General features: G+C 39.7%; 2 protein-coding genes and 1 long non-coding RNA gene across 13 annotated transcripts in view; 1 reads left to right on the top strand and 2 right to left on the bottom strand.

The window, feature by feature from the left end:
• The window catches only part of MYH10 (myosin heavy chain 10), a 129,066-nt gene extending 124,563 nt beyond the window's left edge, over nucleotides 1-4,503 (top strand). For 2 of the 4 annotated variants that reach the window (XM_025040087.1, XM_025040088.1), the window contains exons 39-41: nucleotides 176-284; nucleotides 1,611-1,783; nucleotides 2,757-2,901. In XM_025040087.1, coding sequence (XP_024895855.1) covers nucleotides 176-284; nucleotides 1,611-1,783; nucleotides 2,757-2,901 — 427 coding nt within the window. Of the gene's footprint in view, nucleotides 1-175; nucleotides 285-1,610; nucleotides 1,784-2,756 lie in introns of all 4 variants that reach the window. The other 2 variants (XM_006922377.3, XM_006922376.3) reach the window with 2 other exon arrangements.
• NDEL1 (nudE neurodevelopment protein 1 like 1) overlaps nucleotides 1-27,898 on the bottom strand; it is a 77,635-nt gene that overhangs the window by 36,998 nt on the left and 12,739 nt on the right. For 5 of the 8 annotated variants that reach the window (XM_015597406.2, XM_015597407.2, XM_025040089.1 and 2 more), the window contains exons 6-8: nucleotides 25,831-26,004; nucleotides 22,238-22,329; nucleotides 18,001-18,152 (exon numbers count right to left, since the gene is read on the bottom strand). In XM_015597406.2, the coding sequence (XP_015452892.2) occupies nucleotides 18,001-18,152; nucleotides 22,238-22,329; nucleotides 25,831-26,004 (418 nt within the window). Of the gene's footprint in view, nucleotides 1-10,844; nucleotides 12,034-15,478; nucleotides 15,514-17,252; nucleotides 17,840-18,000; nucleotides 18,153-22,237; nucleotides 22,330-25,830; nucleotides 26,005-27,898 lie in introns of those variants that run through there. The other 3 variants (XM_006922374.3, XM_006922372.3, XM_015597408.2) reach the window with 3 other exon arrangements.
• Nucleotides 1,993-2,832, bottom strand: LOC112471408. The gene is made up of 2 exons (XR_003043284.1): nucleotides 2,733-2,832; nucleotides 1,993-2,177 (listed from the first exon to the last, which is right to left on the bottom strand). It is a non-coding gene; the product is annotated as an uncharacterized LOC112471408 (long non-coding RNA).

Here is a 27,898-nt window from a genome sequence, read left to right as displayed (position 1 = left end):
TCGTGACTAGAAGGCAAAAGTTTTCTGAACCATATTAATTATGATATTATTCTGGTCAGAAGTCCTGGAAAGTACTCCAACATATGTCATCTTCTAGGAAAAAAAGGACTTTAAAAAATATTTTCCTCATTCAAACTGTCATTTTAAGAATCACAAATATCGATCCTTTTCATAGGGAACGAGCAGCAGCCAACAAACTGGTCCGACGTACTGAGAAGAAGCTGAAAGAAATCTTCATGCAGGTTGAAGATGAACGTCGACATGCAGATCAGTATAAAGAACAGGTAAGGGAAGAAGGCAGGGCAGGATGAAATGTCTTCAACCTTAGAAATGCTTTAGCAAAGCAACTGATGCAAAATGTTACCATTTGACTAAATTAAGAAAATGCTATTTGAAACTCTTTAATTCTCATGTTTTATATGTGCTATTCCTTGTTCTTCCAGGCACTATTGAGTGCTGGGGATACAGAGGTGATTAAGACATGGCCCCCCACCCCTCAGGGCTCTCTCAGCGCACCAGAGAAACAGAGGAGGGGTGGGTGAGAGCACATCAGGAGGGCTTTGAAGTGTGAGGCCTAAATCGAATCTTAGTTCATATTTCCTCCACCAAGAATGTAGGCTTCTTGAGTGCAGAGATTTTTGCCTCACTGAGTTTCACTTAGTGTCATCTCTTGAATGCCTAGAATAGAATAGGCATAGTTCGCAGTCACTGTATATCGGCTGGATGGAGGAGAACATGTAGGATGTCGAATAGAAAGCAAAGAGAAATGTACTACATGCGGGACCTCAGTGGTCTTCCTTGTCTACATCCAGGCATCCTTTTTTTAAGTATCAAGGGAATGTTCTAAGAATAGGACTGTGGCATAGATGACAGTCTGGGTAGCTGTGCTCTCCCTCCAGCTCATTCCCCTCACCATGATGAGACTTGCCACTTCAGACACTGGGAGGAAATGTGGACAGAGCTGAGGATTCTGCTACCTTCGGCCCATACCCTTCCCTGTTCTTCCCCTGCTCCAATCAGGCATGCTGGCCTTCCCTTCCCACCCCCACCCTCAGGGCCTAACAGCACTGAGGGCAGTTCTGGGTGTATGTGAGTGAACTGGACCCACAGGACACAGGCCAGTTTCTAATGGCTCAGGAGTGACTAATCACGTCAGGTCTTCCAGAGTGACTTTGTACTGGAATCACAATATAAAATCTGAAACACCCATATTAAAGGAGATGTAAAAATGAACGTACCATCTCCTGGGGTTGGACAGACTGTCCACAATTGCTGACTCTTCTATATTTTGTAAGAATAGCATTTCCCTTTTCACAGTCTCATAGGTCAACTCATCTGGAGATAATAAACTGTTGTTTTCTGCAAAAAAATTTCCTTTATAGAGTTTGCTCTGTAGACACTGGCTTTGCTGATAATGGCAGGCCAATCAAAAGGCCTTAGACCAGCCCCCAGTCTTGTGTCTTTAAGTAATGCCCATGCGTATATGTGAGCACACGTGAGTGCTCACATGGCTGACAGGGTGGAGAGCTGTGCTCACACACTCAGGATGCAGCGATACTAAATTTGGTTTCACCAGTTTGGTTTGACTTGGTTCATGTAACTTCCCCAAGATGGAGAAGGCCAACGCCAGGATGAAGCAGCTTAAACGGCAGCTGGAGGAAGCAGAAGAAGAAGCTACGCGTGCCAATGCATCTCGGCGTAAGCTCCAGCGGGAACTGGATGATGCCACTGAGGCCAATGAGGGCCTGAGCCGTGAGGTCAGCACTCTGAAGAACCGGCTGAGGTGAGCAACCTCGGGGACTTCTGTGAGAAGCACTGGGTCTCACAGAGTCTTCACTTAAAGCCTGCAATTATAGCCAAAATTGTAGGCTTAGGGTTTGGCTTTTCTAAAGTGGTTTACTTGTTCATGCTCTTAAATCCCTTCCCGTTTATCTGTTCAGGAATTTTTACCTTTAATAGCCCCTGAGGAGAACAGAAGAGGAACAGGCCCACTCTCTTTTTCCCATTTACTAGTGGACCATACAAACACACAAGGCTTAAGAGCCATGTCAAGTGTCCATCCATGTTCAGACGTCCATAGTGAGGAATGGTCCCAGCCTCCATTAGAAGGCAGGGTAGGAGCTCCTCGCGGGACCTGGCGCCATCAGCCTTCCTCCCATCCTCACTCCACACTAGACCTGATATGCAGCAGAGAGAGGACAAAACATGAGAGAGCTAAAGCTAAACTTCTTTCTCCCCGCAGAAGACCAGGTTAGCACAGGTATTGACAAACTGTAGCCCATGGCCAAATTCTGATGTGCCCTGCTTTTGTATATAGCCAGCGAGGTAAGAATGGTTTTTACATTTATAAAGGGTTATTAAGAAAAAATAAGAATGTGCAACAGAGACTTTATGCAGCCCACGATGCCTAAATAAAATATTTACTAGCTGTCCTTTATGGAAATGCTGACCCTTGGTTAGCAGGTAGAGCTTTGACTTAATCCATCTTCCTTATTGTTTCTGTCACAGCCTTAAATGGGATCAAGCCATCCCCAGTTCTGAGGACTTCCTGCTCCATGTACACTGTGCGTTAGCCAGGATGATATTCCAAGGGCAGGATGTAGGAGAGGTGGAGAAGCCCAGAGCCTTTCCTGATTATGCCCATCCACTCTAGGTCGTGTGTCCCGAAGAAGTTTGAAGTTATTATGTAATTGAACAACTTGACAGCCATATGTTTTTGTGTATTTACCCACGTGTCTACTTTTTGTTCTTGCCAGGCGTGGTGGCCCAATCAGCTTCTCTTCAAGCCGATCTGGTCGGCGCCAGCTGCACATCGAAGGGGCTTCCCTAGAGCTGTCAGATGATGACACCGAGAGTAAGACCAGTGATGTTAATGAGACGCAGCCGACCCAGTCAGAGTAGTGTCACAGGAAGCCAGTGGAGGCAATACAGTGGGACACGCAGGAACTCACCCAGCGCTAGCCTGCCTTGGGCCTCCTAGAGATTTAGGAAATTGGCAAGCTACGGGATTCCTTACTAAAAGATCAACTGTGTCTTAAGGCTTTCCAGCCTACACATACTGTATCCTGCTTCAGATTTAGGTACAATTGCTCCCCTTTTTATATATATACATACACAAAACATGCACATATTAAACAGATTGTCTCATCATTGCATCTATTTTCCATATATTCATCAAGAGACCATTTTATAATACATGTTAAGAAGAGAACCCTTTTTCAGACAAACTCCAGACCCTTGTTGCCAGTCGCTGGGTTATTGGGGCAGCCCCGTGGTTGTTGCTCAGTCGCTCTGCATGCTCTCTGTCATACAGACAGGTAACTTAGCTCTGTGTTCATGTGGCCCCTGACTCCTCAGCCACATCATCTCTTAGAACATTGTGGAACCTAAACTGCACTTGTATCTCTCATTTCCTTAAAATAATGATCAACACTATTTCAGTGAGCAAACTGTGAAAGGGGCTTTGGAAAGATTAGGAGGGGTGGGTTGGATTGGGGGAAGCAGCATCCATTTGGGGTTACCATGCCCATCTTCCTCGAGTTGGTGGTGTCCCCGCATTTCTTCACATGAACTGTTGTTGGCCAGGGCTGGTCTGTGCATAGAAAGGATAGTGGCTACGATGCAGCTGAGGCCCTGGGTGGCAGCAATCACGTTGATTTCCCGATGGTCTCCTGAACCCTCTGGCTTTGTCGGTGTACTAGTCCTCACTTCAGAGCAAGCAGCTGCATGCTCCTAAGCAGAAGTTACTGGAAGGCCCTCATGTTGTCAGCCAGGCTTTCATGCTGACCTTGCAAATTCAGCCGCTGCTTTAAGCCCAAAATGGGAATATTGGTTTTGTGTCCGAGACTTGTTCCAAGTTTGTCAGTGAGGTTTACAGAACCTCAAGAACAGATGCCATCTGCCTGAATGTTGACATGCCAGTGGATGTGAATCCTTTTTCATTTTTCCTTTTCCCTTCTCTTTGGACAGTGTTACAGTGAACACTTAGCATTCTGTTTTTGGTTGATAGTTAAGCAAACTGACATTACAGAAAGTGCCTTAGACACTACAGTACTAAGACAATGTTAAATATATTATTTGCCTCTGTAACAATTTAATGTATTAAGTTTGACTGTGCTTCATATCATGTACCTCTCTAGTCAAAGTGGTATTATAAACATTCAGTGACAATGAATCAGTGTTAATTATAAATCCCTGATCCTCTGCAATGTGCTTGAAAACACAAACCTTTTGGGTTAAAAGCTTTAACATCTGTTAGGAAGAATTTGTCACGTGGGTTTAGAATCTTTGGTTTTACTCCTTTATGAATTGTACTGGCTGTTGACCACCAGACACCTGACTGCAAATATCTTTTCTTGTATTCCCATATTTCTAGACAATGATTTTTGTAAGACAATAAATTTATTCATTATAGATATTTACGCCTGCTCTATTTACTTGGAGGAAAAAGCACCCGTTGAGAATAAACAGACCTCAATAAACAAGAATAATCTTGTGAACGTGGAATCTTGTTTTCTCACCTTCTGTTCTTGATTTCCCATCTGTGATCTGATTGGAGGTTGGGAGATATACAAACTTAAAATGCTGACAGCCAGGCCCACTTTTCTGAGGGCTTTGCACCCCTAGAAAGTGTCAGATGACAAGTTAATTCTCTGGGCAGTTTTGGCTACAAGTCATATCTCACCAGTGGCCCTTCTGTGTATGGATGCATTGGGAAGAAAAGGGCCACTAGGGCTAGAGAACCCTTAATGGAAATGGGAGCAATTTAGGGCTGCAGGAGGAAGCCTTTAGAAGCTATTTACTGGATTAGAGTATTTTAAGAGATCCAAGAAGGTTCAGACTGCATTTTCAGGCAGGATACACACTGAAAATGATTTAGGGAAGATTCAGTGGTAAGACCCAAGGACAGCCACTCTACTGTAGGCCAGTTAGGATCGGCTGGAGAGAAGTAACTATGGGAGCACAAAATCATGGAGAGAATGCTGGGTTTTTATTCCGCAACAGTCTTAGGTTAGGCTGGTTCTAGTGGTATAAGGCATATACCCAGGCTTCTTGGCAGTGCTGGGGATGTTAGAAAAAAAAAAAGAGCAAAAGCATTCTTTTCCTCCTGTGTCACTACCATGGGAAAAAAAGGTGAGTTACAGCTACTGTATCTCATTTGTGTTCTCACCCTGACTATTCAGTATCATAGTCCAGATGTTTATGGAATTCAGAGGCTGACTTTTCTCAAAAAGTAAGAATGCTTCCCACCAGGCTAGTTTAACTGGCATTAATGTCACTGTTTCCCAACTACTCAGCCTGTTAGAAGAAACACAGAATCTACATGGACTAATCCCAGTTCCTGACTGTAGAGATGCTAACTAGAAGGAACTTTTCTTTACTAAACAAAAACCACCATTTCGTAGGGAGGAAAGGTGGTTCTTAAAAGCCTTTGTTGGGCATTTAAAGCACAAGGAAGATAGTTTATGGGAGCTGGGCTTTGAGTGTGTCAAAGACTCAAAGAAGTTGGCCAGCTTCTACCCAGCAAGAGTGGGTCATAGTAAAGAGGAATTCAGGCAAGACTTAGGAAAGCCTTATCCTTTGTTGAGATGAAGTCAAATAAGACTCTGTGGAGGTTTTAACTTGGAGCTGTCATGCTAACTAAATGCTCTGTCTGCCCTTGCCACATCATAGGCACTTTTTTTAATGCATACACTCCAAGGAATTATTTTAAATGGCTTAGGTAAGGATAACACACCTGTTATTCCTAGTCCGACTGGCTTGAGGGCATACTTCTCAAACCCTGACATCAGAAAGATTCTAGAGCCCTACATTTCCTTTCCAACACTAATCTTCCCCATCTCTGGAAACCTCAGCTAAGATAAAGTGTGAGCCAGTAGACCAAATGATTCGCACAGCCAGCCCACCCTTTCTCTGAGAATGACTGACCCATTGCCCCTTCCTCCTGAAGCCAATGTAGCTGGGACACAGATATTATGTCTGTATCAAGATTAGGAAAGAGAAAAGTTCAAATCTGTCAAGCTCTAGGAGGAACCACCACTTCTTGTCCCACCCTCACCTCCTAAAAAAAAAGAAAATCCAGAACAGGCAGGCCATAGATTGAAATCTTTATAAAGTGGAGAGGTTTCTTCCCTTACCTCCACGCAGGTCTGAGAGTGAAACCTGTGGCTGAGACCCAGTGAGAGTCCCCATCCACAAAGGCTTCCTAGTCACTCTGGGGGGAGGAACATCTGCTTTTGCTCAAATGATATGTCTTGTGACAGCTGTCAGGACCAGACAGGGCAGTCCACTTCCTTGTGTAGCCTCATGTCATTTGAGAATCTAGCAAGTCATGTTGAAGTGTCTCATATGATACCTGTCAGAAATCTAATATGAAACTATCAATAAGGGTATACTGACATGATGTAAGTTTTCAAAGACAATGTTAGAGGGCCTATGTTCCATATGCAAAAAGTGTGACCCTGTCCTTCAACCCTTATTGAGACTAGAAATTCATGTTTGATTCATGAGAGCACTGAGCAAAGTAGCCCGATAACAGACTCTAATCCCTACTGACTGGATGTTATGAAATCTCATTCAAGATATAAAGTGACATAATCCAACTATTAAACTCAGGGTCTGACAAACATCCAAGCAGAGCACTGCCTCCTTCGAAGTAACAATATGGCATAGGTTCTAAGACACTCTTGTTCTCACGTGTGTAAACTCATGTGTCTCACAATCACCGCCAGTAGGTGGCAGTTGTAATGTGGTTGTCATGGCCTGTCGCCTCCTGATAAGGTCAATAAAGCCCAGCATCAGATCTTATAAAATGGGTATCAGCGGCTTAGAAGAAAATCCTGGAACAACAGAATATGCTTTTCAGAAACACATCATCAACGCTCACCGTGGCACAGAGGAAGACACTGCTCGGGAAAACAGTAGAGGACAACTCTGGGTCAAAACATGATTCAGGACGTCAGAATCACAACGTGAAGTTTTAGGACTATCCCATTTCCCTTTCTGTATATGAATTAGTGTGATATGATGAAAATTTGTCTAAAGAAAAGAGCTCTCAATAAATATAATAATAAGTCTAAATGATAAGCATTTTCATAGCTTTTTCTAATCAGCACATTTTTCTTAATGGTTCACAAAATAAAGGTGTGCCTTACAATTGCTGGTATTTGAGACTCTGAAATACAGTACTCTCCTCACTAGGCTGGTGCTGGGGTGGAGCCTGGAGGAATCTGAATTTTAAAATTTCCCCAAGTGTGACTGAGCCAGTCACCCGATAGTCAAGGGGCCTCTGCTTTGTGCTACTTGCTCAAATCTCTAAACTCCTCAACACAGGATTTCAGGCCAAATTGGGCAATGAAAAAATACCAGTCTCATTACTTCAGTAAGTTTTTTAAAAATGAATTTGGGCAACTTTACAGAAAAAAAGTAGAATTCCAAAGTATTTGCATCTTTTTAATTTCACTTCTGACTTTTTCAGAAAGCTGCAATTAGCATATTCATCTATTTTGTGTCCTTTTCCCACTGGTTATTTCCACTCCTGTGTATTGGCACATCTGCACACTTAGGTTCAATGGCTCTATGGTATCCTTCAGCTAATAAGTAATCCTGACCATTCTCCCACCAACACACACTTGATATCGCTACCGAGATTGATTTTATTCCTACTACCACAGAATAGTATCCCAAAAGTAGAGAAGCGTTTTTGTAGCTTATGACATTGTTAGATTGATTCAAGACAGAATAATTTAGTGACACCAATAATATAAAAGTGTACCTATTCCCCTAAATTCTAGATGACAGTGAGATCTGCTGGTTCTTTTTCATAATTAAAACAATATCATTTTGAAACCTAAAAAGTTTCTTAGCTCCATCATGTACTGACAGGGAACAATAGTGCTCTTATCTAATCTGGACATCACTCATCTGACTGTTTATACAAGCATGTGTCAGAAAACCTACTGCCCAGGCCTGCCAGCCCAGCACCCCAGGCCTCCACCTGTAAATCATGATCAAGGCACAATCTCCATATTTTAATGGGGCAACAGTCAAACTTGATACCTGATTACAAACAACCCACAAGTAAACAAGTTAAATTTCTGTTCAGTTTGCATCATGTTTCCCTTGGTGAAGGCTTCAGAGCTGACAGGAAACATTAACATAACACCTATGGGTACAGACATAGCACAATACAGCATGATTCAAATTGTAAATCGTGTGGCACAAACCCACTTGGGCCACCAAAACCAGCACAAAAGCTTTGTTCTGTTTTCACATTTGTCTCTTCACATGTGCTATCTTATAAAGGAAGTCTGTTATATTAATATTTACTCAAGACTTTTTCCTTAACATTTAAAAAAGGGCTACTGTATTCCCATAGATAATATTTTTATTAGTTATAGGACCAGTTTTCAGATAAGATGCTTTAAGTCATTGGAAGATGATTTACAGAGATGTCTCCTCTCCTGCTCCCATTTTTAGGAAAGAATCAACGCATCTAAATTTTAATGCTCAAGCTAGTGTTCTCAATTTTTTTCAACCTTTGAGACAAACGGAAAAACAATCCTTGAAGTAAAAGCTAGAATTTGGAAGATGTTATCTTTCAGGCAGTGAAAACAAATGACTGCTCATACCCACCCCTCCTTTTCTGGCCTTGTTCCCACCAGCAGCCAAACTGGCTGCTCTCAGTTTAAGCCAGGCAGAATAGATCTGGCAATAGGATACTCCCTAAAGCTGTGGCTCCACTCCAAGACAGCTACCCTTCCCCAGAGGTGCCAGCTTCCATCTTAGTTCTCAGAAGATGCGAATGGCATCTCTGGGACAACTTCTGAGAGGAGCATAGTCAATAAGCACAGGATTGGAAGAGGAGGGGTGGATGAACCATATTCCTCCTTATAAACTGATTCAAAAATCAGCTCATCTCCTGAGGCACACAACAGTAAAGGCCAGCAAGGCCTCAAGTTTGGAAAAGTGGAGAGTATAGCAAAAAAAAGACACTGAGCTCATTTCCAACCAATCCTGGCTTTTCTATGAACAAGCTGTGTGAGTTCAGGCTAGTCACTTAAACTCTAGGCTCACCTTCCCCTCTGTAAACTGAGGTAAAACCAGCTCATCCTATTTCTCAGGTTATCTATATCTAGTCCTCACATGCTTCACTTGTGATTCAACACCCCACTATGGCTTCTAGCTCTTAACCAAGTTGGTGGGGTATAATTTCAGACCACTCTGAGCTGGTTCCTACTCTCATGCAAGAAGACATTTCAGGAGCAAGGGATGGGACTGGGTGGTGAGATGAAAATATGTGGAAGACTAACCCCCTCCATGCAGGGGAGACTACCACATGGACCCAGCTCAAGGGAAAGATCATTCTCAAAGCTTTCATAAGAGCCAGGCAAACCTGAGCACTGGGAAGCTCTAGCTAGGAAGAGAACCCACTCAGAGACAGGCGGCTGGTAGGCAATCTTTAGCTAGATGGGCAAATAGTATATACTAGTTTTCATGCCAGGTAGCAAATGCTCTATCTGAGCAAGTACAAAGAAGCATCTTGAACCAAATAATCCAAACAGGAAGCTGAATATGAGGCCAGAGGAGCCAACCACCTTCCTCACGGGGTTGTATGCCAAGGGCTGCTGCAGCTATAAAAAAATTAGAATATATGGGGGTCTCCACCTGAAGGGACTAGAAACATGCCCTGTAACATAATTCTGCCCTTTCATAAACCTGGTCTGTGCTCTCTGGACATGAAGCAGTGGTGATGTCCAGTAAATGACGCATGGGCCTCTTCAGCCCAGGGACCCTTTGCCTGCCATCATCTGACTGAACAACAACTGACAGGACCATCTGGATGAGATGATCTCAGGGGTGTTCAGCTGGAAAGGAACTGAGAAATCACTGGGGAGCCAGGGACAAGGAGTCAGGACTCCAGAACTTATTCTTGTGTGTTAGATTTGGAGTTCTTGCATAAACAAAGAGGTCTGCCAAATGTTTAAGCCTCTGAACTAATCCAGTCCTTCCAATGATGGTTAGAAAATAAGCTGGAAATTGCTGCCCATCATTAAGAGACTTTCTTTTCACTGGTTGGCCAGCATTACTGGGCACAGCACACACACCACTGCAAGTGTCTCTCAGTGAGGCAGTTTACGGCAAAAAATCTCCAAGTAGAACTAACAGAAGCTATTCCTGCCCACTTAAATATTAAAAGTTTTAAGAAATTTTTGAAAATGTATCCTACTCAAAGTTTTTTATTCACTTAGGAATTCAATTCACTTACTTTTACTTATAGTTTTAAAACTATACTGTTTATGCTCTTTATTATAAGCAATGTTCAGAATCTGATACATTCATACAGACTATTTACAAGTTCAAGTCCAGTCACCCTGTTTCTTGCTACCAAACATCTGGCACCTTCTCTCACTTGCCAATGTCAACCTGAGAGATGAGAAGCCCAGCTCCAATTAAACTCTAATCCCAGAACACCAACACATGTCATGAAAGGCAGCACAGCCAGAGGACCAACTCCTGGATCCACCATAGTTGCCCCATGACCTAACTGGCAGCCTCCCTCAAAGTCCCAGTCCTTCCTTCCCAGATTTGCACGAGGGGCCTGGGCCACTCTCAGGCTGCTCCTGGAAATCAAAGATAAGAGAAACCAGCACTGAGAATCAGCATGCAACCGTCTGCTCAGTGCATTAGACACTTTCTGAGGCTGCCTGAATTGTCTTTGCCCCATTCCACAACTGCTGTCCACCCACATGTCCCATGTCAGAGCAAAAGTGACATCTGAACCTGGCTTTGTAACTCTAGCTCTTCTCTCACAGGATGGCAGGAACCCAATAAAGCAACCTTGATACTTTTTTTATGTGAAATTTATTGTTTCCACATTAAAAGATTTTTTTGAGGGGAAGTATTTTTTTTAACCACATGATGATCCTATACAGCTGCCCAGAGTAGGACACCATCATAAGTCATTAACATGCCATATGAGTTCTGAATAAATAAAAGCTACAAAGCCCAAGTTATATACAAATATCTTAGGCAATAATGTTTACAAACCTATGTACAATAAAACAATGTAAACAGTAAATGCAGCATGAGAGTAATCAAAGGATGCACAGGGACAACCACTTATGGTCAGTCTGCCCACCCCCCGCCCCCAGGTGCTGGCACCAGCCGACCCCTGGGATCAGGCCACTCAACCCTTCCTAACGCAACTGGACAGGCCCTCAGAAGACAAAACAAAAAAGCTCTGAAGATGTCATTTAACTAAAGGACCAGAAAGCTAGCAAGGAAGTTGCCAGCCCTGTGTGTACCAGACCCCAGAGGCTCCTGCCATTTGGGGCTCAGACAGGCTGCTCTAGGAGGCAAGTCAATGGAATGATAACTGCTAAAGTAAAATCAGAAAGTGCAGAAAATGTTCCCTAATTCAGTGACCTTCCTGACTCTTTGCCAGCAACAGGCCCAAACTGTGTGGGGTGGAGTTGGGGGACACATGATCATGAGCACTGAAGACGCTTGGGTGGGAGCTCAGAAGGGCACATGTCAACCTGATTTGGGGGAGAACTTCTAGAAGATTTGCAATGTCCTAAATACAACTAAATCCTATCAGTACAGCAGGGTAGGAGCTATGAGGCAGGTGTGATGAATGGGTACTTCTGCATCCAGTGACCAAGTAATACACGTATGTATCACCTTGTGACCCACAAAAGTGCAATCATGTGAAACCAACGGCACTACGGCGAGAAGAGAAAATAGCCAGTATTGATATCGCGCAGAGTCCTGGGGCTGGGCAGGGCCCAGCAGCCACCACTGCATGCAGCCTGCCCTCTGCCTGCCATGGGGAGGCAGATAGAGGGGCACAGGCTGGGCCCAGGCACCGAAGGGTGAGGCGTGGGTGTCCTGGATTGTTGGAGGAGGGCAGGAGCCCCCACCTGGAGGCTGGGCACTCACACGCTGAGAGGCAGCATACCCGGTGCCGATGATGGGCGTGAGGAGCCCAGACCAGGAGGAGGAGGAGCTGGGTCAAAGCCGTTTACTGCCCTGTGGGGGTGACCAGGGCAGAGAAGGGAAGGGAAGAAAAAGAGAGACTGTCATTTATAATCACTTGACACACAGCAAGAAATTCATTTGGTCTCTAAAACTACTCCTCTCCCACAGTAGAATCCTGACAGCCCGAAGGAAAGTGGCTACCTAGAAGTCATCAACTGGTTAAAGACTTGAGGATTCAGTGGTCCTGGGATAATGAGACTATATACTTCCTTTTCAGTAACTTCATCACGCTGGCCACTGTGGCCACAGCCCTGATTTTTTTCCCCGTACACTAAGTCTAAATGTCCGCCAGTAGGGAGCTAATTAAATAAATGGTACAACTAAACAATGAAATAGTATATGACCATTAAAAACACATTCCACAGAGTTCTTTAATAGCATGGGAAAATATTCAGAATGTAACTAATGCTAGGTAGAAAAGGTTACCAAACTATTTATGTTCAAAAAAAAGTAGTATATATTCTACATTCTAGACTATAGCCCTTATATAGACATTACTATCTATGTAGCCAAATCTAGAAAGCGTGGGAATACATACACACACACACACGCGCGCGCGCGCGCGCACACACACACACACACATATGTACATAAAACCATATAAATTGTAAAAGGAAATTTCAACAATAGTTACTTTTCTTCCCTCTGGGTTATAGGTAAATTTTATTTACTACTTTATATTTTTTTATTGTTTCCCAAATCTCCTACAATATACATGAAAACTTAATGGGGGTGGGGGGAGTAACATTTAACTGTTAAGCAAGCAAAGCGTTATGGGTAGTCTTCTCTGCAGACTCATGAACAACCAGCCCAGTCCAGCACAACAGCCTTCAACTAGGACCCAGCACTCAAGGCCAGTGATGAGGAACACCCCACCTCAGACCCACCCACCTGGCAGCACAGACACGGGAAGCAGTGAGGGAGTGAGTGCAAGACCAAGAACCTCTCCCAAGAAGCCACTTTCAGCTTTTCCATCCTGAAAAACTTCCTAGGAAAACTGTCCCACTAGCAATTTAGGAGATGCAGCCAACTGCAAAGGGCCATTACATCACACCTGCCCTCCGTTGTCCACCCAACCCAGTCATCAGAAGGATGCAGGGAGTTGAATATAGACTCATGGAGGGAGGTTCTCTTACAAAAAAATGCAGACACACATTCTCCACAAAGATAACTATCTGGTACACTGATGAGGTGAGTGTAATCTCAGAAAAACAGGCATGCAGAGAGACTTGACAAATGACCCTCGACTACTTTGAAGAAACAGTTAATGCCTGAACAAACTAACTTCAGAGTATAGATGTCAAGTTTGAAATCGAGTACCCACACAAAGGCCAAGAGCAACAGGAGGGGCTCTGACACATGTAATTTCTCCCTGCTGTACCTTTTCTACTTCAGTGATACACACCCAAGATGTTCCCTTTCCTTTCAGGGACTAGGGGAGTTCTGATATATGAGCCTCATCACATTTGAAAACTTTAAATCATCCCTCCCTATTCTGCTAAGACTATGTGTCTGTGCCTCCTCTGGGGGCAGGGGCCACATCCTGTTTGCCATTATAGCCTTTACAAAATAATCTGTCATTTGTCTGAATAGTCCTAGAGCCTCAAAGCCTGCTTCTCCTAAAGCCTTGGAGAGAACTAGACAGCCCTCACAAACCTCAGCTTTAAACACATGAACATCTCATTCCTGGCTTCAGAGCCTGGCAGCAGGGCAGAGCAGCTGTACTAAAGACAGCCCCCAAAACTTGGCAGAACGGAAGCACTGTTGGATGCCAAGAAGACCTGGCACCTGTTCCACAGGGGTGTGCAAAAGCAGCAACCATAAGGTTGGCTCTGCGTGCAGGTTTAGGACTGAGATGCAGCATTTTTGAGCTAGACAGATCTTTAAAGAACATCAAGTTCATCCCTGTTGTTATACTGCTAAGAAAACCAAAGCAGGAGAAGGTCCAGCCATTCACCTGAGCTTAATTCATGAGCCCATCAATGGGGAAGGGGGCCCAAAATCTCCCTCCAGATCCCCAGGCCATTATCCTTTCCCAGTCTCCTCCTGGCCAGAAGACATCTGACAGCCCTCAGTGAGCAACCAATTTGGTGCTCCCAACACAGGTCAGCTTGAATGGAAAAAATAAGCAATGCAATCCAGAATACAAAGGGAAAACAAACTAGATATAATTTCTCTATGTGGATGGAAATGAGAATTCTGATTTGCAGGTTGGGTAGAACAGAGAGAGAATAATAGCACCTCTTTTCTGAGTCAAGAAGTGGGAAGTAGAAGACGAGAGGGAGGAAAAAGTTGACACTAGAGCTAGGACTGTCAGTCTGCTGAGGTCCCTTCAGGGAATTGCAAAGTTGTGCAATGGGGGAAAGGTTTTCAAGAGAAGAAACACATACTCACCACATTTGCTTTCAGGGAACAGCAAAATAGCCGAAGGGAAAGGTCCCAGTGGACAACATAAGACTGAACAGAGAGAGAACAGGCAGTGATGGAGATATAGATCTGGGAATCATCTATGTAATAAAGGTTCTAGAAATTATGAAATCTGATGGCCTTACCACGAAATCTAGTTAAAGAGTCTGAAAAATAGAGAATCCAGCTGAGAAAAGGAACTAAGGTCAGTTGGAAAATGGTAAGAGGAGACATGAAAAGGAGGAAAGAACCAAGACATGTTTAGAAGCTAGTCAAGAGGACAATAAATCAAACACAACAGAAATAAAGTATGGACACTAAATCCATCAAAGAAGCAAGGCACAGTATACCTGAGAGGGCAGCAGAAAAAAGGATGAGAGTGGACTACAGCTAATTCAGGAGAGCAGGCAGACACATTCCAGACCCCAGTCTCCCTAGTTAGATGGGTAAATGGAAGCTCAGCGAATCTCCAGCCAGCTACAGTCCTCTCCCCAGGCTCTGCAAACTGAAATGTACATTCCTGAATAGTAAGGCAGATCCTATACATGTCCCCAACTACCATTCCAATGTACTATGAAAAAAAAAAAAGTGAGCAAAGACGGGTGAGTCCCCACACAGCAAGGCTCCGTAATCATTAGTGCCTGTTTTGAGAAAAGAAGACACACTGGGTAACAGGAAGAACTCCAGGACCACGAAGACAGCCAAATGTGGTCCCAGGGTCTAAGACTGACCCCGACCCCCACTCCCAAAACTCCTAGCATCATCACTATAGCACAGGACCCTACATCAGGAGTGCCATCGGGCCTGCTATTCACAACGGCCCCAGGACCACTATGACTAGTTTGTTTTTGTTTTGAACAGATGAAACAATCAAGTCAAACAGGAACTTGAAAGCTCACTCACGGGCTATAAGTTGGTTAAAGCAGAGCCAGCCCCATGCAGTTAATAAAACCAATTTGTTAATGTGTCTTCTACCACACACCATGATTAAGAAAGAATGGAAAAGAGCACAGCAAACAAATTCAGTTACCCATGAACAACGTGGGAAATATGACTTTTTCTTGCCTAATAAAAAAAAGGAAAAAACATTAAACATCAATACAAATACTATGTTCACACCACACCCTAAAACTGGTCTATGCCCACCTACCTACCCAAAAGAAATCACATTGGCTTACAAAATTAGGGTAAGTGATACATAGGAAACTAAAAAAAAAAGCTAAGGAGAAAAAACGTTTTGGAGAGAACTCAAGTGACTATACTACACATGAATTTGTATCCTTTTAGATGAGTGATATGAAGGGCTACTAGTGGTTGGAGGAAGCAGAGCAACACTTGGGAGGGAGGCCCAGCAAGCCATATTTTAGGAACTAGAAAAGGTGATCACAGACTAGATAAAATCCTGATTCCAAGAAGCTCTCAAATAACCAGAACTTAAAGAATATTTTCTAATCCCACAAAGCAATATATAATAATAAGGTACATTGTTTTATGTAGAAAGGCCTCACTGCATCTGAAGATTTTGAGGGAGGTGGGAGGGCAGGGTGCATACACGTACGTTCACATACATGCACACGTACACAAACTGACTTTGTTTCCCCTAAACAATGCTCCTATACATCACTAGGAGCACTAGTAAAACTACAGTGACTGTGCTACAGACACTCTTTAGGAGTAAGAGGCAGGGGAGGCTCATTCTAGAGCCAAAGACTTTTTGAAATGAAGAGGTTTTTTTCATGCTGAAACTACAAGCTATACTTCTATAAAAACTGGCATTTCTTCTTTTAACAAAGCTGGGTATCTCCCCTCTTCCTTTTGCAGCTGGTACATACTATCATGGTTTTTATCTAGTCAACAGGTCTGCAGGAAGAAAGGCCAGACGTGAAAAGCCAGGCAGGCCAGAAGGAAACCAGAATCAAAGCAAAGCAGCAAAGAAGTAAGAACACAGCAAAACTCACAAAAGAGTTAACCTCAGGAATATGGCAACTAGACAAACGCAACTCAACAGGTTAATATTTGAGTGTATAGATATAACCCATTTATCATATAAACTAAACACTTGAGGAAAGACCAGCCCACAAGAGCACATTTAATTCTTAATAGAAACAATACAGTTAAAAAAAATTGTATTATGTAAGCTAAAACTAAATATCATCTGTAACTATTCCTATTGGGAAGTACATTTCCAGGTTCAGTTCAGGAAATAAAGCCTATACCTGCATCTAGGATGCTCCCCAGGGGTCAGGGGTTCTCTGTGACAGTGCCCAAGGCCCACTTACTGGTTCCAGGTTACTCTGAATCCTCTGTGGCTACCTAAGACTGGGTTCATCAGTGGGCAATGACTGCCCCAGTGCTCTGCATCAGGGGCCAGTCTCTAAAGACAGGAGCAGTGAGCCTGAACTGACAATGTTATCTCTTCTTCATCGTGACTGTTCTAAGGACTTTCTACATGCAAAACTATCTGATCGATCCATTTCTGGTTCATATCTATTCTCGCATACATGAAGCTTTTTAGGGTGGACTGTGTACCAAATCAGATCCTCCATAAATGTGCCATTACTGAAGAAAGCAGACCATAAAAGCTCCTTTAAGAAACTGAAAATTTCTAGAGTTGTATCTGTATTACTTTTGCAGAACAACAAGAATGAAGAGTCTCTACAACTCAAAGCGAGACAGTGGCAAGGAATCATGGTGCCTCAGTTGCTGTTCCAATAATAGCTACTTAGGTAAGTAACATAGTCAGCATCCCTAGACCACAGGTCTTAACTAGTTATTTAAATTACGGCACACCCAAAAAAAGAGTATAACCACGCAATTTTTTTTTTTTTAATTGCAATGGAACAATATATACTAACATGGAAAGATATTCTCAATATAAGATGATAGGCATGTTGAAGAACATACTTAAAGCATAATTCCATAAATTTTAAGAGTATAGAAGATGCATAAAAATATGATTATACATGCCTAACTGCAAGGATGCAAAAATAGTGAAAACAAAAAACATATACTTTTAACTTTACTTTTGTACCAAATGAAATTTTTTGCATTAAGAATGTATCACTACTTCACTCTTAAGACTTTTTCTCAATTCCTCAAAACTATCTTCACATACAAAAGATGTGTCTCCTAAACTGTATTTGATCTTGTGGTTTTATATTTTTCTAAAATCTTCAGACGGAAGGTTTGTTGCAGAGTTTGCATATATACATGATTATGATGTTCTCTTCTACCCTTAACGAGTATTTACTAGAAAACTCTACTAGCCTATAAGCACTTTGAGAACAAAGATCGTATCATAAGCATCTTTAATCTCCAGAGCCTAACACTGTTGCTTCCCAAGACAGAAGCTTCAGAGTCAGGGTTCGCAGGGCAACAGACTCCATGGGGACTAGAAGGCAACAACAAAATTCATGTCCTCTGAGATCTGAATGATAACAGGCTTCAAGTAGATTTATCAAACTGAGTTTACATTTTCAAAGCTTGAATAAGCTCACTTAATAATGTGCAACTTTACTACTCAAAAAATTATTTAAAATTTCCAAGACTTACCCTTTGTCGAAGAAAGATGTATGCCCTGATCTAGAGAATTTTGTGCCGTTGCTATTCATCACCCCACAGTTAACATTCCCTGAAATATAGGATTTTCGCGATGCTTGGTCCTTTGCAAAATTCCTGCAAGCTGCTAATTTGGATTCTAAAGCCTACAAAAGAAAGAAGGAATGATTCAGTTGTCAAAACAGTAGCTGCACATAAAAATTTGCATTTCAAATTATTTCTATTTCAAGGCTCAAAACTAACTTTCTCAGTTGATATAGTGGCTACTTAAGCCATCCATAATCAATCACCTTTCTAATAGAAAGAAGAAATGTTTATACTGGCTCCCTTTCTAAAATGAGCTCAGAATATTTTACTTATTCCTCTCAGTATTACTGAGGGATACAAATATAATCCTCACTCACAGCTAAGAAAAATGTGGCACAAACAAAGAGAGAGCCCAGACCTCTTGACCCCCATGCATTATTTGTTTCTGAGTTGTGGACTGTTCTGTTATTTGGCTAGTTAGGGGTGAGAGTGTGTGTGTGGGAGGGGGAGTGGGGGAATAAGGGGTTGTGCAAGCACTATAAAGAAAGCAAAAAATATCACTTGAGAATTTTTGTAAAGCAGACGTTCTTTCCATAGGGCTTCAGTTTAGTTATTTCTACAACATCAGAATGAATGACAGCATTTATAACACCTCACATGAAGTTAAAAGCTATTCTATTTGAGAACACAGTGTAAATGTCTGATACCCTTTGTCTATAATTAAATACTTCACCTGAAAATGACACCATCCCTTTAGGATTTATCTCTAAATTGGGTGCCCTTCTTAGCACCTGTCACCACAACATCTGGCCAGTGCCAGGCTCTACAAACAGATGGCATGAGGAGAACAGGAGTTCCTCATTATTTCCATCACACGCAGACAGCACCAACTCCCTCTTTCCCATAAACACTTTGAGCAACTCAAACCCCTCTCCCTGACAAAAAAATAAAAAACAAAAAATACTCCATTCTTATTATCCATTACATTGAGGGATTAGCAATGCACAGATAAATTAAACCCATGGATAACATATTCAGTTTGCAAATCCTCCCCCCATAATTTCAGTAAGAGCTGTTAACAGAAACAAAAAATAAACTTTTTCTCTTTCCTAAAACAAAAATACAATGACCTAGTAAAATAAGGACAGAACAAAGAGAGGTAATAACCTTGTAGGATAAGCTTTAAATAAGCATTATTTCAGCAACATGTTAAATATACCCAACCACAGTAAAAACTAAGAGCCATTAATTTCCTATATTCAAGATACTCATTCATTCAAATATGCGCTGAGCATCTATCATACAGCAGGCACAAGTTGTGTATGAGACATTAGTGAGACACCCAGTGCAAGTACTGAGTCTGGCACCCGAGGGAAAAGAGTGATCTAGAAATCAAGATTTAGAAGATATCTACACCAGATAGTAGACAAAAATCGTGGTTGTGATTAATAAGATCAGAAAATTAAAGACAGAGCTCTGAATAAAACCAACAATGAAAGGGTGGACAGAGTAAGATGCAACAAGATGACAAAGGGATTGGTTCAGAAGTTGGAAAGCAGACATGACACAGCATCAAAGAAACAGAAGAAAGGCAGCATTCCAAAAACAAAAAGTCAATGTTGAATGTTTCAAATAAAATTAAAACAGAACAACATCTATTAGATTTGACAGAACTGAGATTATCATCAATGAGCAATTTTAGTGGCATGAGCAGGGAACAGAGCCCAGACTAGGATATCTGGGGAGTGTTTGTAGTCAAAAATGCTAACAATAAATGGAGACATACTTTCAAAAAGCTGGCTGTGAAGAAAAGAAATAAGATAAAGACTAAAGAGAGATGTAGGGTTAAAAGGAAAAAACAGCTGCTTTTATTTTTGCCTAATATAAAAAAGTGTATATAATATGTGACGCATAAATATTAACATAATAGAGAGCAAAAGGCTGGAGACACAGGAGACATGAAGATGATAAGGTTGAAAGGAATGGGACCCAAAGCACAGAGGAACAAAATTAGCCATGGGCAGAAATATGACACTTTTACCACTGAAATAAAAAGGAAGAATGGCTACAAACAGAGGTAATAATAGGAGAGTACTAAAAGAAGGCAAGAGAAAAAAAAACGAAACTTTAAATCGGATGGCCTTGATTTATCATGCAAGAATGGTGAGGAGGCTTCCAAGTAGCTCAAGTCAGTAGACAAACAGAGCAAAGAAGAAGAAAATGAAATATTCATAAAAGCATGCTGGAGCTTGCAGATAACAGCAGACCAAAAGTTTTGATGACATCCTGGAAGGCAGACTGTCAGCTAAATAGGTAAATCATGCAAGGACACCAAGTTTAACTTTCATGCACCATTTCTGGACAAATTACTTAACATACTAAAGCAAAACAAACAAGAACAAAGAAAGATAACAACTTGGGGTCCAGGAATAGGCAGAATTAATCCAAGAGTATAATGAAGAGAAATTCAACGGTGACAGTGGTGCAGCAGCCCTAGAAGCATATCAAAGCTTTCCACGAAGAGTATGAATAAGAACTGGAAGATATGAGATATTGCAAAGAAATAGTATATTTCTTCTATGCACAAGAAAAAAAAAGGTAATTAGAAATGCTAGGAAAAAAGAAAAAAGCATATAATTCAGCTCTGACACAAATACAAAAAGAAACCTGATATGATTTTGAGTAAATGATAAAGATCAAAATGCTTGAGCCATCGGTTAACAGCACAAATAAAATGACCCAGGAGGCCAGCTCCTCCTCTATGTTTTAATATATACATAAGCATAATATAATGCTATTGACTGATTTTCACTTTTTAGAACCAACCAACGGAGAGTTCCAGAAGGGACAGAGAGACGCCCACATAATAAGAAATTGAGATAGAATCTAATAAAGTCAGAAACAGAGGTTTTGTATTTTAAATTACAAAAATGACTAACAAGAACAAAAAATAAAAATAAAAAATTGGGAAGATGTAAGTTAAATTCCTCATCTTATTGCTCAAAGTTGATAAGTCAAGATACAGAAAAATAAACATATCATTTCAAATTATAGGTAAATAGCATAACTCCTACAACGAGATAAAAAATGGTTATCCTAGGAGTGAAAAAAATTACTCTATGTACTGTATGAATGACTTGTGCAATTAATTACTCTTTATAGTAACTTTAAAATACAGATTTAATCTAACAGTTAAAAATAATTTTATGAGCCAAAAAAGATAAACAAAGGACCTTGTATCTTGGCCTCCTATTTCTACTACATATAAAGTACAATACAATTTCTGCTTTTTTCAGAAAGTATCTCACACACACAAAAAAATAAGTGAAGGGGGTAGTAGATAGTGAGGAAGTTTTGGGGGTAGATTATTGAAAAGAGAGGCTACAGTCACTGAGAGAAATAAGAAAGGGAACTGACTAACGCTAGAAATGAAGAAAAAGAGAAGTCCAATTTCTTGACTGATCCAGACTGCAGGTCTCCTCCACCGCCAAAAAGACCATGACCAACAGTAACAGAGTAAGCAATCTCTGGGATCACAGATACGAGTAGAAACAAAGTGAAAGCAAGAGAGCACTAAAAATACCCCTTAATAAAGTTTAAGTACTACTCTCTTGATAAGGTCAAAGAGTAAGTATTATACAGAGTAAAAAACTGAGTAAGTAGAAAAACAAGTTTAATATTTCGAAAGCCAAACTGTTCTGGAATATAAGGTTACAGCCAAGGAGATGGCACTGAAGTTGAGATGGCCAAGGAGCAGTAAGACAGGCACGACTAAGAGTAGAAAGTCATGCCATGAGCCAGTACTAAAGTTCTACAAAGCAAAAGCTCAGGGATCACTAGGACAATGGTAGACAACAGCCAAGAACAGGATTAGAGGTCAGTGTAAAACATAAAGCAGAAAGTATTTTAGGAAAAAATGGAGGAGTCATGGTGTTTTAGATACAGGCACAGGGAACATGAAGAATGCCCAATGGGAACTTAGGAGCTCAGCATGCAGGACCTTCTGCAGAGACAGTGGCAAACCCAAGCCCTGGAGGTGTTTGTCTGGACCAGTCTCAGCTGGTCACTGGATGCTTTTATTTCTCAGCTTTATTATAGCCTTTACCACAAAAAGGTATCATCTTTTCGTCCTTCACTTCAAATTAAGAAATAATTCAATACCTTGGAAGCTGAAACACCTAATGATAAATAATTGAATGCTTACCCCTACTTTCCGTAAGAGATCTCCCACGATATTTAGTGCTGATATCCTAGCTGAAGGAGTTAGTGGACTGGTACCAAAACCATTTGGTATAGCTAGAGAAAAATAAAACGCAAGTGATTACACATGCAATTCCCTTTACATTTGGGTTTCACTGTTATTACAAAGCAGTATACACTCGATACAGTATTCCAAACTACAGATAAAGTGGAGATACCATAAATATGTTTAACCATTCTCCAATTGATGGATATTCAGGTCACATTGTTTATTATTACAAATAATGCTAAAAGGACATATATCTTTAAAACATCTAGATGAGTTTTTCTGAAGAAGAGATTTCTAAAAATAGAACTGCTAGGTCAGAGGATATGCTCATTTTTTTCACCTTAATAGATACTGCCAAAATGCTCTCTAAAAAGGTTGTCGATATCAGCAAATTGTATGGTGGTGTCCTCAATAATATTAGACATTATCTTCTCTATTTTTTTGCCAATTTGATAGTCATTTTATTCTAATCTCCTTAATAATTAATCATTTGAATATCTTCTGAAAATCATCTCTTTATCCTCTGCACTTTCTTCTACTGGGTTGCCTTTCCTTTAATCAATTTGCAAGGGCACTCTTGTAGGTATTCACCCTTTCTCTTATATATGTTGTATATCTCAGTGTGACAGTTATCTTTTAAGCTTTGTGTTTGGGGAAGGAAGGCTTTGGCGTCCTCACTTCAATATTGTAAAATGTCCCCCATGCTTTCTTCTAATGATTTCTTAAAATTTTTTTACACTCAAATCATTTAACTCATCAAATATCTAAATTTTTTCCTCCAAAATGGATATCTAATTGTCCAAATACCATTTAGGGAAAAAGATTTACCTCATCTGAAATGGCACTAAAACCATATACTGAATTTCCTATAGATTTCAAGTTCCAATAAATTATTAGTGCATTCTGCCAGAAAGATTCTGCTTTATAGTGTTAAAATATCTTTTTTGGTATCTTGAAGGGCAAAACCTCTTCTTGTTATTAACCTATTTAACTTTTCTTGGTTATTCTTGTACATTTACTCTTTCAGACTAAATTTAAAATCAACTGGCCAACTTAAAAAAATCTTGTTAGGATTTTCATTAGAAATTTAAATTATTGATTGATTTGGGAAGAATGGATATTGAAACAAAATTAAGTCTTCCCATTCAGACTCATGGTATTTAGCATATTTATTCACATCTTCCATGCCCCTCAGCAAAGGTTTTCAATCATGCACATTTCTTCAATTTATTTTTGAGATAATATAGCGTAATGAGATAATATAGATAATATAGCATAATAAGAGCTCTTGAGCAAAACTGCTGGGTACAAATCCATCTCTGCCATTTACTGTGTGGCCCTGAGATGCATGTAAAGGGAGCTAGCTAATAATAACATTTACCTCATAAAGTTGTTGTGAAGTTTAAATTAGTTAATATACTTTACAAATGCCAAAAGTACTCAATAAATGTTATTATTTTTTATGTTTTCCAGACAGTACTAATCAGTACATAAAATGCTTTCATTGTTGCTGCTGCTGTTTATTGTTCTTGTCCTCAAAAATGTAATCTCATTGAAAGTAGGGACTTTGTCTTATTCAGCACTGTATTCCCAGCATGTAAATTAATGTGTGGCATATAACAGGTGCTCAATGTGATATAAATAAACTGCTGTACTTTCCTTGGCAGGGATTTCTGGATCTCATTTTTCCTATTCTCCTCAAATTTTGTACTTTAGGTATTATTAAATCCATGCTTTTACAGTAAGTTGCATTAAATGCTTTTTGGAAACAGGCTTTGTATCAACACAATGTAATTAAAGACAGACCATTTCATAGAGATCAGCTCTTCATCCTCACCACTGATTTCTCTAACCTCCTGCTTCTCACTGTATCTGTGCTAACCGCCCTGTCATGAAAACTGCAGTGATCCGGTATACAGCAACTTTTAGGTTAATGAACGTTAACACTGTCGACAGTCTAAAAATGTGTCTACTTGGACAAATATTATTGCCTGAGGGTTGACATATCTTAATTCTGTGCCAGAGTAAGCTTTACGCATGTTCTACCGACATCCTGCCCTCCCAAGTTCTTGCATGAAAACTCTAACAAGCTATAAAAGAAATATACAGCTCCCTCTGGGTATTACCTTGACTGAAGCTCCTGACTATTCTGATTAGTGCTCAAAATAAAGAATTTTCAGAACCTAGCTGCATAATTCTAACTAGTAACAGAAAAGCAAAACTTGGGTTTATTTTCAAATGTAATTCTGAGGTCCTCAAATACAGAAGCACCACTCTGAAAAATGAATGGTGAGAGCTTCTGATGACTGCTATAATCTATATACTACCTGCTATACTCCCCCAGCAGCATACTCAACACATACTAGTACAATTAGTGACATCTTATGACTACATAACATTTTCACAAACCTTATCTAATTTCACTTTGTAACAAGGCAAGAACAGGATTTTTCCTATTCAAAGGGCTACTGAGCACTTGAAGTGTGGCTAATGTAACCAAAACCTGATTTTTAAAAAATTTTAATGCATATTAAATTAGAAAAATAAATAAATTTAAGTAGTCACATGGCTAATGGCTAGCACAGATATTGGCTGCATTGGGTAGCACAGATATAGAGAACTTACTGCATTAATTGACCAGACGGAAAACTTTCCCATATCACTATGAAAGATAAAATTCTATATTTTAAAAAGGGGTGTGAAGAATGCTTCCATTTGGGGAGGAAAAGCATAGCAGAATGAGAGTAGCTGAAATGTGATCTACAAGCTGAAAAAACTAAATAAATCTGAACTTAGAGCCTCAGGGTCCTATTCTAAGGTTCCATCTATTGGCTACTATATGGTTTTTCAGTTTATCGAGATTTTAAAAACACACTGGTTGATGGCAAGAGAAATATTCTCTATGTACTACTCGTTAGTTACTCTGTCACTTTTGAAAATAGCAGCTACAGAGGCAGTGTAATAGAATGGATATGTGTATCCAAGCCAATCTCATTCAAGTCTGAATAGTAACTCAAGTCTCTATACATTCCATATAATAAAGGCTTCTAGTCTCTCATGGCATGTAAAATGGCAAAAACAAGAAATAAAACTATATTTAAACACAATCTCAAAACCTATGTGTAACAAGGAGGTAGGCACAAACACAAATAAGGATACATGATAGAAAAAAAAATCCAGTGTTAAGAGTAGTTGACTTTAACTGGTAAGACTGCAGAGAGTTTTTATTTTCTTTTTTCTTTTGTTTTTAAATATTTCTACATAAACATATATTACCACTATAATAAAAAAAACTTTTCACTTTTTAAAATCTCAATATATTAAGCTGCTTTTGTCTTAAATGTAGCCATTATCTCATTGGTTCCTTTATCTGGGTGCACTAGGAAAATAATTCCTTCTTCACACAATTTCTTCTTCACACAGTGCTATATATTTAACCAACTTTTACACTAAAATTATTGCTTAAAACTTAGCAAACCCTGCTTCATCAGCTAACCCTCTTAAGTTAATAATCTGCCATAGGTTCAAAAAGAAAAGACGTTACAAACCTTTTGGTGAAGGAAAACTGTTCTCTGTTCCTTTACCAACAGGAGTAGCTGGCAAAGAAAGTGATGCTTGGACAGCAGAATCCATCTTTTCACAGTCTAGAGTTGGAGAACTGGGAGCCGACTTTCTGGTTACTTCCTGTTGTCTTTCCCGAACTGCTAGTTCTTGCCTTAAATCTGTAAAATGTTGCAAAGGTAGTAATACTCACTAGAGGAAGCAAATACATCAAGCAAAGTCACATCTGAAACGCCATAAAGATATTCCTCCCAAATTAGTATTTTGCAAAAATTAATTTCCTGTTTAACAATTTTTATTTCTAGGGAAATAAAAATGACAATCCTACTGTCAAAATCTAAAAATGCTATAACCAAAAAAAAATGCTATAACCTAAAGAGAACAATTTCCTATGCCCATATGCAAATAGAAATAAGGCACAGTCCAAAGTAGAATTCACAGTAAACATATATGACACAAAAATAAATATTCCTTACCAATTTATTTGCTTTCATTTTGCAATGATATAGTTTCATTTCTCAAAATAAACAGATTGGCAATGGGGATTATTGCAAAAATCAATGAAGTGCATTTTTATCATTTTAAACGGGTTGATATATTTTATTAATTGTCACAATAAAATACTTTGTTTTAGAAAGTAAGTAGTAAGAATAGTTGCAAATTTGTTTCTTGCTTTCAAAATTGAATTTGCAACCCAAAATTAATGTTTTCCTTTCCAATTATTCAACTGACTTACAGAACACTTGCTTATGTTAAAAGAAGATACAAAGTTTTCCCACTTCTGGGTCATATCCAAAAGGATTCAAAGCAGGATCTCAAAGGGATATTTGCACATCCACATTCACTGCAGCATTATTCATGATAGCCAAGAAGTAGAAGCAACCCAGTGTCCACACGGATAAATGGATCAAGAAAATGTGGTATATACATACAATGGAATATTATCCAGCCTTAAAATGGAAATTCTGTCACATGTTACAACACAGATGAACCCGGAAGACATTAAGCTAAGTGAAATAAGCCAGTCACAAAAAGACAAATATTATATGACTTCATTTATATGAGGAATCTAAGGTAGTCACACTCAGAGCAATAAATAGTAGAACTGTGGTTGTCAGGACTGGGAGAAGGAGGAAATAGGGAGTTGTTCAATGGGTATACTTTCAATTTTGCAAGATAAAAAAATTCTAGAGATCTGCTACACAATAATGTGAATATAATTAATACTACTGAACTATACACTTAAAAATGGTTAAGATGGTAAACTTTATGTTATGTTTTAGACCACATTTGTAAATAAATAAATAAGGTACAGTGTTAAGATTTTATACATTACATAAATTATGAAAAGTTCTTCAGCTGAAGTTCTTCAAAAAAAAGAAAAGGCATGAAAAAATAAATTTTAAACACAGGACACAAAGTTTCACTAGTAATCAAAGAACTACAAATTTAAAAACAATGAGATACCAATTTTCAACTTCCAAATGAATTTTTAAGTAATTTTTAAATCTATTTTTATTATTCACAATGCTAGTTAACAGTGTGAGAAGGACACCCTCAATCACTGCCACAGAGAGTATAAAGGTTATGATTTACCTATAAAGTAATTTAGCAGTGTCTTTTATGACCATTAAAGACATTTATATCGTATGTCACTTCTAAGAACCTATTCTAAAGAAATTATCAAAGATATTTATAAATATTAAGTACAAGGATCCTATTCAAGATTTATAGCAAAAAAATTAACCACAAATAATAAAGCACTCACCAAATAAAACAATTATAGTAGAATATTACACAACAGTTTTCAAAACCTGTTTTAAAAAATCTTTTATTGGCATGGATTATATCACTATATTAAGAAGTGAAAAAAGAAAGAATAGAAAATATATACGTATATAGTGTGGTCCCAATTATATAAAGGAAAAAAGTATATAGATATGTTTATATACACTCATAGGAAAGACTGAAAAGAAACACACCAAACCGTCAGTGGGTTCTCTCAAAATAAACAGATTGGCAATGATTTTTATTTTCTTCTTTGCAATACTCATT

Source organism: Pteropus alecto, unplaced genomic scaffold (genome assembly GCF_000325575.1).
Source record: "Pteropus alecto unplaced genomic scaffold, ASM32557v1 scaffold398, whole genome shotgun sequence".
NCBI classification, from domain to species: domain Eukaryota; kingdom Metazoa; phylum Chordata; class Mammalia; order Chiroptera; family Pteropodidae; genus Pteropus; species Pteropus alecto.
The sequence above is the reverse complement of the archived record's forward strand: the minus strand, read 5'-3'. Positions and strand labels throughout refer to the sequence as shown.